Source organism: Protopterus annectens, chromosome 3.part0, assembly GCF_019279795.1.
Source record: "Protopterus annectens isolate FY-2018-M chromosome 3.part0, PAN1.0, whole genome shotgun sequence".
In the NCBI taxonomy this organism is placed as follows: domain Eukaryota; kingdom Metazoa; phylum Chordata; order Ceratodontiformes; family Protopteridae; genus Protopterus; species Protopterus annectens.
In genome coordinates this window covers 100,749,670-100,765,504 of record NC_056731.1, presented here as the reverse complement: position 1 = coordinate 100,765,504, position 15,835 = coordinate 100,749,670, and the positions used below count along the sequence as shown (strand labels likewise).

The window sequence follows — 15,835 nt, the reverse complement described above, 5'->3', positions numbered from 1 at the left end:
GGTAATATGGACTTGGAGTAGCTCCATAGAGTTTTTGTTTCTAACCAGTCTAGAGGTGTAGTTATCTTTAATGAAGATAGATGCTTCACCTCCTTTGGTTCTCACACCTTCAATTTGCAGTCTGAAAGTGTGGAAGGCATTGTAGCCTTGTAAGGCCAGTATACTTTCTGCGGACTTCAGTCAGATTTCTGTGACTGCAAAGACATCAACATCTTCCAGGGAGAGACATGCTTCCATAGAGTTCAGTTTCTGATTTAAAGTCCTAGCGTTTAGCAGCATGACCCTTAATTTCTTTGTGTTTGATATTTTCATGTCGGCAATTTTGCTTTTGTGACCTTGCCTAAAAAAGGCATTATGGGGGAGGCAAGTGCATTAGCCAGTAACTGAAAGTCTACAGGTACCAGGTAAAGTCCATCTCTGGCAAAGCAGGCTGAAAGGAACTGGATCCCCTTAGAATGACACCAGAAACTAAACCAATTATTGAAGTCAATCATTTTCTGTTTATGTTGTGGCGTCATCTTAGGCAATGGTAAAATGCTGCCCAAAGCTAGGTACATACCCACCGGGGACACACATTCAGAGAGCTTCTCTCTTCATATTGTCCAGAGAGGTACATCTAAAGTCTTTCACACCAACATGAACTGTGACGGAGTTATAATGGTAGTTGTTGAGAGACTTGCGTGCACGTGTGTTCTGGTGAATCCTTGCACCAGACAGGCAGCTGACCATAACTTTCTCCTTTTTCAACCTGGTAAGTGGGGTGTCTGTATTTCTCCATATAGAGTCACCTATAGCTAAAACATTTGGAGTAGGTGCGCATTGCCTTAAGGGCTTATTTGATGAGACATAGGTGCTACTGTTTTTATGTGTATTGGGTGCTTTGGGTGTTGTGTTAGGTATAGCATGTTTGTGTGTATTGGAGGTCTCTGGTATTTAGGTAGGTTTCTAGAAAGTACCTCTGCATATGAAGGTTTATATGTTGGGTCCATATTACAAATAGTCATGGAGTGTGAGCTGACAACCTGTTTAGTGTTGCTGTTCTGGGTACATGAGAGCAGTAATTCCAGATTCTTAGTGTAGGAGCATCTGTCACAAGTTTTACTTGTGATTTAGGAGTAAGGGGTTGTCAGTGTACATGAGGCCATTGCTACAATGCCTCAATAATGTCCACTAGGCTTGCTGGTGAAACAGAGGGAAACTGACAGTCCATAATGCAATGTTTGAACCTGGTATGTTAGCAGATAAGAAGAAAAAAGATGGGGGTATCAGGCAGGGAGCTATTTTAGGGTGACTAACCTATGGGGTATACAGTATAGGAAGTCTACAAAAGAGGGAATCTTTATAGTCTGATGTTGATAGCTAAGAGGTAAAATCTCTGCTGGGTGGTTCCCTGAACATCTGAGAGCTATTCAAGATAGCAACCACTTCTAAGGGAAAATACTTCTGTTGGCACATTTGCGTCTGTAACCGCCAAAAGTTACCCACTTTGCCCTGTGATACATGATGGCGCACTATGCGCAAGCAAGAGCAAAGCAGCTAATACAAAGAAACTAATGAAAAAGCTCAAACTAAGCCCTGCACCAATGAAATAGCTCACACTGAGCCCTGAACCAATGAAATAGCTCAAACGGAGCCCTGAACCAGTAGCTTTCATTTAGATAGCCATACTGTATGCTTCTGCTATGAGGGTATAGGGGGGCCCTCTCCAAAAAAGGTGCCTTGATTTTAGTGCTTAGTCTGCAAACAGAAATGAATTCAGCCTGTCTGAATCCAGTCTGTACTATGGCCATCTAAAGTGCAATGGAACAGCAGAAAAAAATCAGGATAATTTTTTTAATTAAGTAAGCAACAGTGTAAAAAGCAACACAGTTTTTCTTAATTTAATAATAGCAACAGAATAAAACAGCAGAAACAGATCTTTTCTTAAATTAAGTAAAATCAGCAGTTGGTGTGAAATACTAAGTGCAACAAATGCAGTAGTAAAATACAATGAAAAGCAGCAGCAAACAGTACATTTTTGTAACTGCTAAAGTACAGTAACAGTATATAAGAGAAGTGAAAAGAAAAAATATGTAGAGCCCCTTTGTGGGTTTCCCAGCTCAGAAAAGCCAGGTGAATATATCTACATTTACTAGATGAATAATCCCAGTCTTCCTAATGTAAAAGCACAGTACGAGAGTGTCTGGAGTGAAGTGCTACCACAAACAAAGATATAGATAGAGCAGTGTACCTTAAACTTCTCATAAAAGTGTGATTATTTAATAAAAGTACTTCACTTTGTACAAATGAGCCAAGTCCCATTCAGGTGTACAGAATTTATAAAGGCACCAAAAATGAGTTAAGCTGATTAGTAAACTCTCTAGCCAATATAATTACATGCAGAAATCTCAAGCGTTTCCCCAACCTAGACAGACCAGGTTACCTCCTAGTGCACTGGAAGGAAAATCCATTGAACTTGATGAGAAAACAAGTCCTTCCTAGAGTGTAGATACGCTACTTTATCCGACAGCTAGCTAGATTATGAATTCAGATGAAGTAAATCAGTACAACAGACAATAAGAGGCAAAATGCACTTTTCCGATATATGCACAAGGAAAGGCAAATAAATAATTCAAATAAATTCAAGATATCTGCAGCAGTGTAGAAAGGAAAGAGCTTATTAAGCTCAATTTATAGTAGGGGTGGTAAACTTAAATTCACCAGGTTTAAAAAGAAGACCAACAAACAAGAGGGTGGGTGGGAAACCTTAGCAGTAAATCACCAGTAGTGTGCTATATGTTATGCAGGCTTGAAATCCTTCAAAGACAAAGGCCCAGAATTTAACTTTGTATTTAAGTATCACTCAGCAGACAATTCAGATTAACCAATGAAAAACCATGTGAAATATGAGCCTAGATAATTTAAGTGTCTGTCTCTCACACACAGTAAAATCACCAGACCAAGATTTCTTAAAACAGAAAACAAAATGGAGCATGTAAGACAGAAAGCAGTTCTCTCAGTCAAAGACAAAAAAATAGGTTTACTTTCTAATCCTGCAGGGAATCACCAGCAGTGCTATACCTTATCCAGGCTTGAAATCCTTCAGACAAAGACAAAGGCCCAGATTTCTTGTAATATATACTGTGCAAATGTTTAAGTAACACACATTTTGATTTCATTGCCTCCTCTTCTAAAAAGAAAACCCTAACCAAATTATCCCCATTCAGTTAAACTGCTCCATTTAAACTGTCTCAATCTATAGATAGAGACTAATCCTACTGCAGAAAAAAGGTTATGTCAAATAAGTTTTTAATTCTAAAAATTAAATGTGAAAGGACAAGTATTATTATGGGTACCACAATAACTCAAGGACAAGTACAAGTTTCCAGTAGAAAGTCATATTATGGAAAGTTCAGTACATGATATGGAAAGGAAAAAACAATAAGAAAGTAAATAGGATGAGAGGAATATAGATTAAATTTTTTTGTTTAAGTAAATCTTCTATTGCTAATGTATTGCATAATTTTTGTAATCAAACTATAGTATAGTATAATGAGTTGAGATGTGTCCAGAACACAACTGTATTAAACCCATATCTGGCCTTCATAGTAGACTAACATGTTAAGACTTTAGATCAGTAAATTATATTTCGTCTTGCTATGAAATAAAAAAGAAACCATGATTCATGAGCCTATTGTAGTCTTTATCCTCATATTTGCATAATAGTACTAAATAAACTTTAGTTGAATCTGATGTTATAAAAATAATGAACTTAAATAATGAAAAATACTTTATTCTGTACAGTTTGATATTTTTGTCTAATATGCTACATTGTTTGACGTATTAATGGGAATCAGAGAAAAAATAAATAAATGTAATGTTTGTACTGTTTTATATAAAATGATCAATCCATATTCAAGGAGTAATGTATAGAAAAAGGAAAATAGGCATTAACTTGTTTAATTATCTGCTGTGATCCTCTTTACCATTCTATATGTAGGTAGAGCTGTTAATGTTATTTTTTTTTCTTTTTCACATACTTCCCATCATCATCATCATCCATCTTCTTCCTCTCGCATTCATATCAGTCTTACATCAGATTTGTTTAAGTTAATATTTATTGTGTGGCATAATAATGGCTACTGCTTAGGAAACAGTGCAGCTTCAACTCTGTTAACTCTGAATGAGAGACAGTTAGGGATAAAGTAGGAAGTTAATGAGAATAACCAATAGATGGAGCTATTTCAGGTCCCTTACATGCACAGTGTTAGATTCCCTTATTCCTGAGTTGAGACAGGAAGCAGAACTCCCAGAGAGCAATAAGGGTATAAAGATGGATCTGATAGGAGGACTGGAAGATATACAGTGGATATAAAAAGTGTACACACCCCTGTTAAAATGCCAGATTTTTGTGCTATAAAAAATGAGACCACAATAAATCATTTCAAAACTTTTCCCACTTTTAATGTCACCTATAACCTATACAATTCAATTGAAAAACAAATCTGTTAGGGGAAAAATATAAAAAATGTATAATAAGCTGGTTGCATAAGTGTGCACGCCCTTAAACTAATACTTTGTTGAAGCACCTTTTGATTTAATTACAACATTCAGTCTTCTTGGCTAGGAGTCTATCAGCATGGCATGTCTTGACTTGGCAATATTTGCCCACTCTTCTTTACAAAAGCGCTTCAAATTTGTCAGATTGCGAGGGCATCTGTTGTGCACAGCCCTCTTCAGGTCACCCCACAAATTTTCTATTGGATTTAGGTCTGGGTTCTGCCTGAGCCATTTCAAAACTTTAATTTTCTTCTGGTGAAGCCATTCGTTTGTTGGTTTGGATGTATGCTTGAGGTCATTGTTGTGTTGAAAGGTGAAATTCCTCTTCAGCTTTCTAGCAGACGCCTGAAGGTTTTGGGCCAAAAGTGACTGGTATTTGGAACTGTTCATAATTACTTCCACCTTGACTAAATCTCCAGTTCCAGCTGAAGAAAAGCAACCCCAAAGCATGGTACTGCCACCACCATGCTTCACCATGAGGATGGTGTTCTTTTGGTGATGCAAAGTGTTGTTTTTGGGCAAAACGTATCTTTTCGAATTGTGGCCAAAAAGTTCAACCTTAGTCTCATCAGCCCATAATGCATTTTCCCACATGCTTTTGGGAGACTTGATGTATTGTTTTGCAAATTTTAGCTGGGCCGGGATGTTTTTCTGTGTAAGAAAAGTCTTCCATCTTACAACCCTACTGCATAGTCCAGACATATGGAGAATACGGGAAATTGTTGTCACATGTACACAACCAGTACTTAACAGAAATTTCTGTAGCTCCTTCAGTGTTGCTGTAGGTCTCTTGGCGACCTCCCTGACCAGTTTTTGTCTTGTCTTTTCATCAGTTTTGGAGGGACGTCCAGTTCTTTGCAATGTTACTGTTGTTCCATATTTTCTCCACTTTTTGATGGTGGTTTTTCACTGTGTTCCATGGTATATCCAATGCTGTGGTAATTTTTTTGCACCCTTCTCCTGACTGATACCTTTCAACAATGAGATCCTATTGATGCTTTGTAAGCTCTCTGCGAACCATGGCTTTTGCTGTAGCAGACAACTGCCTAAATGTCAGGAAACTCTTACTAGGACAGCTGAACTTTATTTGGGGTTAATCAGTCTCATTCATTGATGGCAGGTGTGTACCCAAGAAGACAATGCTGTAATTAAGTTGCTTCAATATAATAGTATTAGTTTAAGGGTGTGCACATTTATGTAACCAGTGTATTGTATGTTTTTTATTTTTATATTTTCCCCCTTAACAGATTTGTTTGTTTTTCAATTGAATTGTAAAGGTTATAGGTCACATTAAAGGTGGGAAAATTTTTGAAATTATTTATTTTGTGCTCTCATTTATATCACAAAAACCTGGCATTTTAACAGGGGTGTGTACAATTTTATATCTACTGTAACTTTAAGAATAAACACTATTGTCTGCACTCTGAAGAAAAGTACTGTGTAGTTACTTAGGTAACAAGACTGAAGTTCTGTAAGTACTGCTTAGATCTGCGTCACTGTGGGTTAGTTCTCCTGGTACTCATTGAGAAATGAGATAAGACTGAATTGAAATGATGAATTGTTGTTTTTGTTAATTTCCTTTACTTTGCAAAAGCTGAACGTGCTTCACTTTCCTTGTAACTAGATCTGTTTTAAACTTGAACTGTTAAAAGACCATATTCGTTTGGACTGCAATATACTGCCATTGTTTTCTTGTTTCCTTCTCCTATATCCTTCCACCCCATCTTCAACAATATTAATCTCAATTGTTGCTAAATCAGAACTACATACATTTTTTTTTGCTTATGCCTGGGTATTTAGTTATTGTGATTATTCAAGCATCTACTTGATTATTTTTCCCGTCATTAAGAACACATTAAATCAAAACTATTTAAATAACAATAAAACAAAATTTATCTTTCCAAGCAAGGCAGACCAATTTAACACACAAAACATAAATTGTTTAGCATATTGTTTTTAAGTTGAACAATATCATAAAAAATCAATAGATTCAGGAAAGAAAATCTGAAGTCACTTTATAGTGAAAAAAAAAAAGTAGTACAATAAGCTGGTTGCATAAGTGTGCACACCCTTAAACTAATACTTTGTTGAAAACCTTTTAATTTAATTACAGCATTCAGTCTTCTTGGGTACACACCTGCCATCAATTAAAGAGACTCTGATTAACCCCAAATAAAGTTCAGCTGTCCTAGTAGGGTTTTTCCGACATTTACTCAGTTGCCTGCTACAGCAAAAGCCATACACACACACGCACACGCCTGTGTATTTTGTCATTTTCATGCACATGTTCCTTTTCCTTATGAATGTGCTCCAACAAATCATATCATGCTGAGCTTTAGCTATATATATATATATATATATATATATATATATATATATATATATATATATATATTTAATTATTTATTTGCCAGAATGGTCCATTGGGCCATGAGGAGCCCATTTTCAATGGAGTCCTGTGCAGAAAAGCTCCAAGATAGTACAGTATTATAAAATTACAACAACATTATAATATATAAAATTATAAAATACAAAATTTAAAAAACATATAAAATTATTACATGAGAATTAGAAAGAATGCACGGTAACAACAGTTGCAGAAAATTGGTAATTGAGGGAGCAGATACTTGAATAAATCCTGAGTAACAAATTAAGGCTCTCGTAGAGCATTGTATTTCTTACAGGAGTTATATGGTTAATAGAGGCTTTTAGCAGATGTAATTAGCTGTAGAGACCGGTAAAGTTAAGGAATTTATGTAGGATCGGAGCAAGAGCATTCCCATTGTGAGGTTAGGTATGAGTGAAGTAAGGTTTTGAAAATAGAAAGTCTGTTAGTTGTACGGATAAATGGAGGTAAAGAATTCCAGTGGCGTGAAAGGCAGAAGGATAGAAGAAGTTTGCCTCGAGTGCATGCAGGTTTACTCTATTAGATTTTGGGAGTTGGATCAAAGTCATCTGTTAAGCAGATGTATTTGGAAGGTGGAGGCAAGGGAGGGGCAGAGAGTGGGGCTGAAAATGAGCTTATGCGTTTGGATAAGTTGAATATAGGTGAGATAATTGGGCAACTCAAGCCAGTTCAGTTGGTGAAGGGAAATGCAGTGATGGGTATTTGATCTGTGACCAGTTGCAAATTTAGAGATTTTATGGTAACAGGAGGACAGTTTTGACGTGAGGGACGATTGCAGATTAGTAAAGATAGAGGCACCATACATAAGGGAAGGGATATGGTATGTTTTAGCAAGAATGATCCCAGTGGAAGAAGTGATGAAACGGTTGTGGTGGTAAAGCATGCCAAACTTCTTATGAGTTTTTTGATATTTGCATAAACATGGTTATCAAACTTTAGTTGATCATCAGTGAGGATTCCTAGCAGTTTAGCTGTGGAGACTATTTCTTGAGTGGTGTTATTTTGGCTGGTGATAGAGAAAGAGTTTTTGTTGAGGGTGATGCTTTTAGAGGGGAGAAATATCATTAGTTTAATGTTGGTTGCATTCAGTGCTAGATGGTTGTGTAGCATCCATTATTCAGTAGAAGAGAAGGCGTCTTGAGTTAGTTTTGTTCATGTGGAAGTGGAGGTGGCAGAGCATATTATTGTCAAGTCATTGGTGTATTGGATGAGACTGGCGTTAGGGATAGCATGATGGAAGTCATTAATAAAAATGTTGAGAAGAAGGGGACCTAGAATTGGGCTCTGGGGCACACCTGTGGGAGTGTTTAGGAATGTTGAAATAGGTTTATTCCACTTAACTGCTTGTTGCCTATTTGATAGGTAGCTGGTGAACCAGTTGAGAGAGGAGTGGGATAGGTTTAGCTGTGAGAGTTTGGTTAGGAGAAGGTTGTGAGAGATGGTGTCGAAGGCCTTAGAGATGTCAAGGAGGAGGGTGGATACAATATGACCAGAGTCATGGGCTTTGTTTATGGTTTCTAGGAAGGAGAGGAGAGCGGTAGTGATGCTATGGCCTGGGCGTTATCCATGCTGGGTGGGAGTAAGAAGGTTGTTATTTATGAGCTAGGAAAGGAGTTGAAGATGAATGCATTTTTCAAGAAGTTTTGAAATTTGGGTTAAGATAGCAATGGGACGGAAGTTTGAGATACCATTATTGTTACCACCCTTGTGGAGTGGAATAATATAAGCCTTTTTCCATAGCTGAGGAACATGGGACTCTGAAATTGATCGATTTATTAGGATGCAGATAGGGAAGGCAATGGCATCGCAGCTATTTTTAGGAAGTAGGAGGGTATGTAATCAAGTGCATTAGAACATGGCTTCAAGTTTAGTAGAAGTCTTTTTATAGTTGAGATGGGGATGGGGTTCATGGAGAAGGAGGGAGGTGGAGAGCAAAAGGAACTGGAGAAGAAGGGGATCTGTGAAGGTATATGTGGGGAAGGTGGATTATTAGTGAAGGATGATGTTAGTTTGGCATTGGTACCAGTTTATAACTTTTCTTACTAACTAAATAAATATACTGGTTTTCAAGTATTATGTGCTATTTAGAAATGAGCGTTCATGCCATTGCAAGTCTGTTTTGTCATCTGCAAAAGTACTTGGAATTATTTTGAAAAATAAACATATAATCACTTATGTTATTGAAACAATTGCCGAAATGAATTGACATATTTTAGAGCAGTGACAATGAGAAATAGTCATTTCCACTCATATTGTTGGGATAATTCTGTAGGGGGGGGGGTATATATACACACACACACACACACACACACACACACACACACACACACACACACACACACACACACACAGGATACATGCGTTTGGAGAGTTTGAAGAGAATGGGAGTACCCAGAGAAAACCCCTGCAGATACAGTGAGAAATTCAAACTCCAAGCAGTGAACATATCAGGACCACAACCTGGACAGTGTGGCCACGAGGCAGAATTGCCAAGCTGCAGCTTTAAATCATGTCCTCTTATTTTGCTGTGCCATATTAATAAATTGTATATGTTAAAGCATTAATTTACATTCACTATAGCAGAATAAACAGCCAGTACAAACTGCAACCTAAACAAGAAAAAAATTTAAACAGTATGTTTCAACAGCTGCTCGAGAAAACTCAGTACCTAATTTCATCATGTAACTCTAAAACAACTTTTCAGGCTTCCACTATGCATATATTACTCTTTCATTCCTAAAATCTAATCATAGCACTAGCTCCACATAAGGACCTCAGATGAAGTCACCCATTCTGTCTGGTTATTGAGAAGTTACATATTTTTATTCATAATTCTTGAGATATAATGCGATTCCTTTAAATGGAGTATAAATTGACATTAAAGCTAAAAATAACTAAAATATTAGTTGTCCTGTCTTAAGAAACATCTTGCACCTTAATAGCTTTCCCTGAATTCTGTAGTTCTGTATAAAAATCATTAACATTACCACCGATATCATAATTTTTGAGGTGTGGTCCAACAGAAATCATAAGTAAGCATCTTAAGATTATGTATACAAAAAAAAAAAAGACTACTGTCATATTGTCTTGCAGAGCTGATTATAATGTTGCTGAGTGAAATTTCTCCACAGCCCATGTATTTTAACATCTGGGTGAGAGACTATTAAAATATTTCTTCCCTCCAGAGGTGAGAGTCAAACTTGGAACATAGGTCATTGTGCGTGTGTTCGGGGAGAGGGTTGAGCCCTTTCTAACTACTCCTTCCCCAAAGCAGCTGGTAATGTTGCATAGTGTCACTTCTCTATGAGGCTCCCACTGTACAAGTTGTCAAATGTTTGGGACTGTCTAAATAGGACATGGCATAAGCCACACTGATTAATGGCTGCTAACTGCAAACCCTCAACCCTCTGGCTGAGCTTAGTGGTGCAGTGGTCTAGTTGAAGTTAGGTCATCTTCCCCTAAGTACGGCTGTACTGTCATACCTTGTGCCTAATGACATAGAAACCAGCATCTATTGTGATATTTACCAGGAACTTGTACTTCAGGAGGAGTACTGTGCGGTCTAGGAATCAGTGTTACATCTCTATCTTTCTTCACAGGGGAATTAATGGCTCAGTAGGGTGTGATGGAGGAACAGGCTTGATGATCATTGTGGAAGTATAAAACAAAACTGTTCTAGATCATATGTTTGCTCTTATTATTTAATGTCACACCACCATCTAAACTGGGGAAGGTAATTTCTTCCTGAATCTGAAATTCTTGTATAAATGGTAAGCTAGGAAAAGGTGATCCTGACTTAATTTCTGCTTCCTTATCTCTTGGTTATTAACAAAGCCTGTCTACTAAACTCTGCACCATGGTATAGAGAGAGAGAGAGAGAGAGAGCCTTGACTGCATCCCAGGTGAACCAAGTTAGATTAGCAGCTCTGGCACTGGAGAAGACGAAAAGAGAAGGGGTGGAAAGGAGCAGCAATTCTGCTCACTAATCCCAGGAGAGACAGAGGGAGGGCTGGATTACTTCTTGAGATCTATTACAGCTGCATGATGGGAGCAATGCCATCACCACATGGCAGATTCCTGTTTGGCATTGTGGGACTTGAGCTAACTGACACAGTCTGCAAGTAGACACCTGAAGGGAGTAGCTCCTAGTTAGAGCTCCTTTCCCTTTACAAACGCAAAAAAGTCCTGTAGTGGCTATATGGATTATGCTATAGCAAAGCATTTGATGTCCTCGTCCCCTCACATTTTCAGTGATAATCTCCCTATCCTACTGGGGGACATGGTAACAAAGGAGCAAGTTGGACTGGTGTTGGGGAAAGGTCAGAGCAGAAGATTAAGGAGGGACTCTGAGATAGGGTTGATGACTGATGCTGCATGGGACAGAAAATAATATATTCCTGCTTTATTGTAATTCTTATTACAGGTGAAGTGCTATTGCATCTTGTATTTATTCAAAACAGCTTCTATTGTTGGATGGAGATAGCTGTAAGACAAAGCTTCCCCTACATTTTGTTGATAATGTATAATGAGTAGAAGAATTAAGCTGGGCTTTTCACACCTGCATAAATATATTGTACACACATTGTGTAGTATGCATCTGTTCACTGTCAAATTCACAGACATGGATTGCAATGAAGAGGGGCATGCAGAAATCTGTTGGTTTCTGTGAATGGCATTCCTATGTGCATAGTACACAATGGTGCACTTTGTACATTAGTATTCCAGACAGGATAAAGCACAGTGTAATATGACAGTGTTACACAATGCAGCCAAGAACATCAGCTTGGGCAGATGTAGTTTTTTAGGGGGGGTGTATACACACATGCACACATAGACACACACATACATATATATGCTCTACCGTCATGTCCAAGAGTTATTCAAATCATGTATTAGCCATGACAGTGGAATATTATGGTAATGAGGGGTCTGACAGTGGAGTGAGGCTCATTGCTATATTATGGTAATGAGGGGTTTGACAGTGGAGTGAGAAATATTACTATTTTATAATAGTGAGGGGTCTGACAATGGAGCAAGACTCATTACTATATCATGGTAGTGAGGGGCATGACAGTAGAATGAGACTCATTACTATGTCATGTTAGTGAGGGTTTGGATAGTGGAGTGAGACTTGTTACAATATCATAGTAGCGAGACTCATTTATATATCCTGGTAGTCAGGGGTCTGACAGTGGAGTAAAATGCATTACCGTGCCATGGTAGTGAGGGGTTTGGCAGTGGAGTGAGACTCATTACTGTGTCATGGTAGTGAGGGGTCTGATAGTGGAGCAAGACACATTACTGTATCATGGTAGTGAGGGGTTTGACAGTGGAGTGAGACTCATTACTGTGTCATGGTAAAGAGGGGGTTTGACAGTGGAGCGAGACTCATTACTATATTATGGTAATGAGGGGTCTTGACAGTGGAGTGAGACTCATTACTATATTATGGTAATGAGGGGTCTGGTGCTGCCTGGGGTCCAGTTGTTGGGAACTCAGCATCACTTTGGAGATGCTGACAGTGTAGTCAATGTAGCAGGTTTTTGTCATTTTTTATGATGTTTATAAATATGTTTTTTAGAAATGTAAGTAATGTAAGTCTCCAAAACATTTGCGATGTATAAAATGTATATAACCTGTCAAAAATTAATGCCTGTTAAAGCATGTTCTTCTGTTTTCTCAAAACCTAGGCATTGAAAGCACTTCGAAAGAGCAGCAAGATGTGAAAATGTACATACAGCACTTACACATCATCGATAGTCAGCAAATAATGTTTGAGCTCTCCCACAGGCTGGAACCTCGAGTATAAAGGCCAGAGGATAAGGACAGCAGCTCAGCAGCTGAGGAAGTCTTGGAGCTGGGTTTTCACACTCAATAAGCACTTTTATCCTGCACTCACTGAAGGAGACACTACTGAGTTTTATCAGTAGTAGTTTGCAAAAAGGATGGCCGTGCAGGCAGAGAATTAACAATTGTGCCGCTGATTGCTCACCAATCCTGTCTTCAAAAATACAAGTGGAGAGTTTTACAGCAGAAGAGATATGAAGATAATACAGCATGGTCTACAAGTAATAATCCCAAAGTCAGATTAGCTTTGTACTTGTGGGACTAATGAGTGTGTGATACAGCATGGGTTTGCTGCTGTCTTGTATCATGCATGGTGCTAGCATCCAGCAGTTGCAGAAACTTATGGGATATCTCTGAATATCTAATTCACAAGCTGAAATGGCTTGTGACTAAAATGTAAAGGGGAGTATATTGCTTTGCTTTCCCTACAGCAGAATTATTTTTCAGCCAGAAAATACTGTATAGTGTACTTATTACGGATTCTGTTTTTCTTATACAGAAAAAAAGCCATGTATAAACTCTGTAGGTATTTATTAAAGACTGTCTGTTATTGGGCTTTATGGACAGACTGTTACTGTGTATTATCAATTAGTCACTCATAATATATTGGAAAAGCCATTGTTTTTGGGCATTCCAAAAGTGTACAGTAAATAAGGCTCTGTAGCTAATTAAATATTTATTTAATGAAACGCTTTCTGAACCTGATACTTATTGACAGCAAGACAAATGTAGCAGAAATATGTTACAGAATGGGTGTCTGTATACAGTACGTTTTAACATGTCCATGTATATTACTGCAAACAGATGATCCTTCCATGTTTATGAAGTGCACCATGTAATGGATTTATGTCACTCAGTATCCTTTAGTTGGTTTACAAGTACAGCTGTATGCAGTGGGTAGAAATGTAGAAACTATTGATGTCAGTCTTTCACTGCTCACTCTGAGCACTGTAAGTCGCTTGATGCACACATGAACACAGTGTACTTATAATGTGCACGCTGCAACATGCTCACTTATAACATGTGTTTGTATTTACACACTTGATACATGTGGATTGTTAGACTGAACACCAGCATTCTGATGGCTCCTAGTTTTGTATGCATACAGTGTGACTTCTGTCTCTGTCTTTGATGTATCAAAAAGGCTGCCAGGTACTCTTCAATGTTTTAAGTCATGCCGAAGTACTAAGCTAAATTCTAAATGTTGTTTCTCTCTAAAAGTCACATATACCCTTCAGTAGTTACTGGCTTTCTCAAAGTACACTTTAGATGCAGTAAGATTATTTCACACTAACAGATATTACTGTTTCTGTGGAGAAATGTGAGATTACTGTCAGCGGTGCATTGCAAATTCATTTCTTGAGCACTGAGTGAATAACAGTGGAGTCTGTGCCAGCTTTCTCACAGAAGTATTTGCATTTAAGTGCATTGAGGACCCTGCAAAACTCATTTCCATCACACATCTCAACAGTGATGGAAAGAAGCTAGGCAATGACATTGCACAATGAAAAATACTGCTGGAACTGCTACAGGACAGACATGGTGGCACACTGAAGTATGTATTCATGTGTAGTTTGCAGGTATTAGTTCTCAGTCAGGTAGTTTCATATGGTACTAGACTACCCATGAGATTGCTAAACCCTCTTGATATATATGCTATGTAACTCATGGAATCATCACTGTAGCCCCCAGTATGCGCACACACATTTCTGTGAAGTGTTACTCAGCATTGTTGAGTAGAGATCTGACATTTTAGCACAGATGGTTAAGGCTTTGTGCAGCTCATGATATCTGTCTTATAGTGATGCTTTCGATTTTCGATGGCATGGCACTAAATAAATCATTAACCAGATAGCTTTCCTAAGTCATCAGTGAAAAGAGAAATTTGTGCCTTGTGGATTTATGCAGTTAACAAATAAAAAGTAAGTGTGTAGACAAGAACTGGATAAAAGGGGATTTTCTAAATGTAGAATTGTGTGTAGAATTGTGTGTGTGTGTGTTTACTAAATGTATTTTATGTATAATGTAGTTAACTTGCTAAAACTTAAACTTCCACTTTCCAAGGGAGATTCATGTGATGTTCTTCGTGTTTCACTGTTGCAGTCATCACATTTGGGTTATCTGCCTGCAGGTAGCCTTCAACCGACCTGAATACCAGAGTCTTCGGATTTCTGCGTTGGATGCTGTTGCTTCTTCCCTGACGTCAGGTCGTCAGGGGTATAAAACATGAGGCCAACACCATTACATCAGTCTTTCTTGCCATACGGTGTCTGAAGCAGAAGCAGTTTGCAAGTGCTGGTCAGCCGACTCCTAAAATTTTCATTTTCGAGTTTCAGACCTGAAGTCTTCAAAAAGATAAGTACCCCGTTGGGGATCCTTTTTTTCTAACTCTAACCAATGTCAGAAAAAATGAACAAGTGTCTTGCCTGTGGAAAGCAAATATCTCATAGAGATTTTCAGTCTTACTGTGTCACCTGTTTAGGCCCAGACCACGACGTCCCTCGCTGTCAGTTTTATGCCTTGTTCAATGCCCAAACTATTCGTCGTCAGGCTATTTTTATAGCTAAATACTTTTGTTCTTGATCTCCATACTCTGAAATGGCTTTGTCAAGCCATTCGACTACCGATGATCTGAAAAAATGCAAGGATAAAGACAGAGACGAATAGGTCCAAAACTGCCAATGACGCTACCGTTAAGCTAGTCGCCAGTCCGCAGGTACTCAGTGAGGTGCTTTCACAGCCCCTGATACCCTCTACTACAGATTTGCAGGCCACTACTGAGACCCATTCGGTGTCTGGTATGCCGCGAGATGCTTCTTCGACTATGGAACTTGCGGATGTCTCTACCTTGGATGGGTCCAGAGCCGCTGTGCAGGCATTGGCTTCTGAGGGTGTATTCAGGCCTACCGATTTTCATATTAAACTGACTACTTTATTTCAAGATAAGAATACTGAATTCCTCAGGCCTAAAGCTTGCACTAAGCCTAGAAAACCGACGACTGAAGCGCATTCTCAGGCCCATATGCCTCAAAAACAAATGAT

The 15,835-nt window shown here is 38.4% G+C and overlaps 1 protein-coding gene across 3 annotated transcripts in view; it reads left to right on the top strand.

Moving 5' to 3' along the window:
• The window catches only part of RAPGEF5 (Rap guanine nucleotide exchange factor 5), a 1,983,710-nt gene extending 1,968,986 nt beyond the window's left edge, over positions 1 to 14,724 (top strand). For all 3 annotated transcript variants that reach the window (XM_044064607.1, XM_044064608.1, XM_044064609.1), the window contains one exon: positions 12,637 to 14,724. In XM_044064607.1, the coding sequence (XP_043920542.1) occupies positions 12,637 to 12,755 (119 nt within the window). In that variant the 3' untranslated portion in view covers positions 12,756 to 14,724. The remainder of the gene's footprint in view (positions 1 to 12,636) is intronic.
• The last annotated feature ends 1,111 nt before the right edge of the window (positions 14,725 to 15,835 follow it).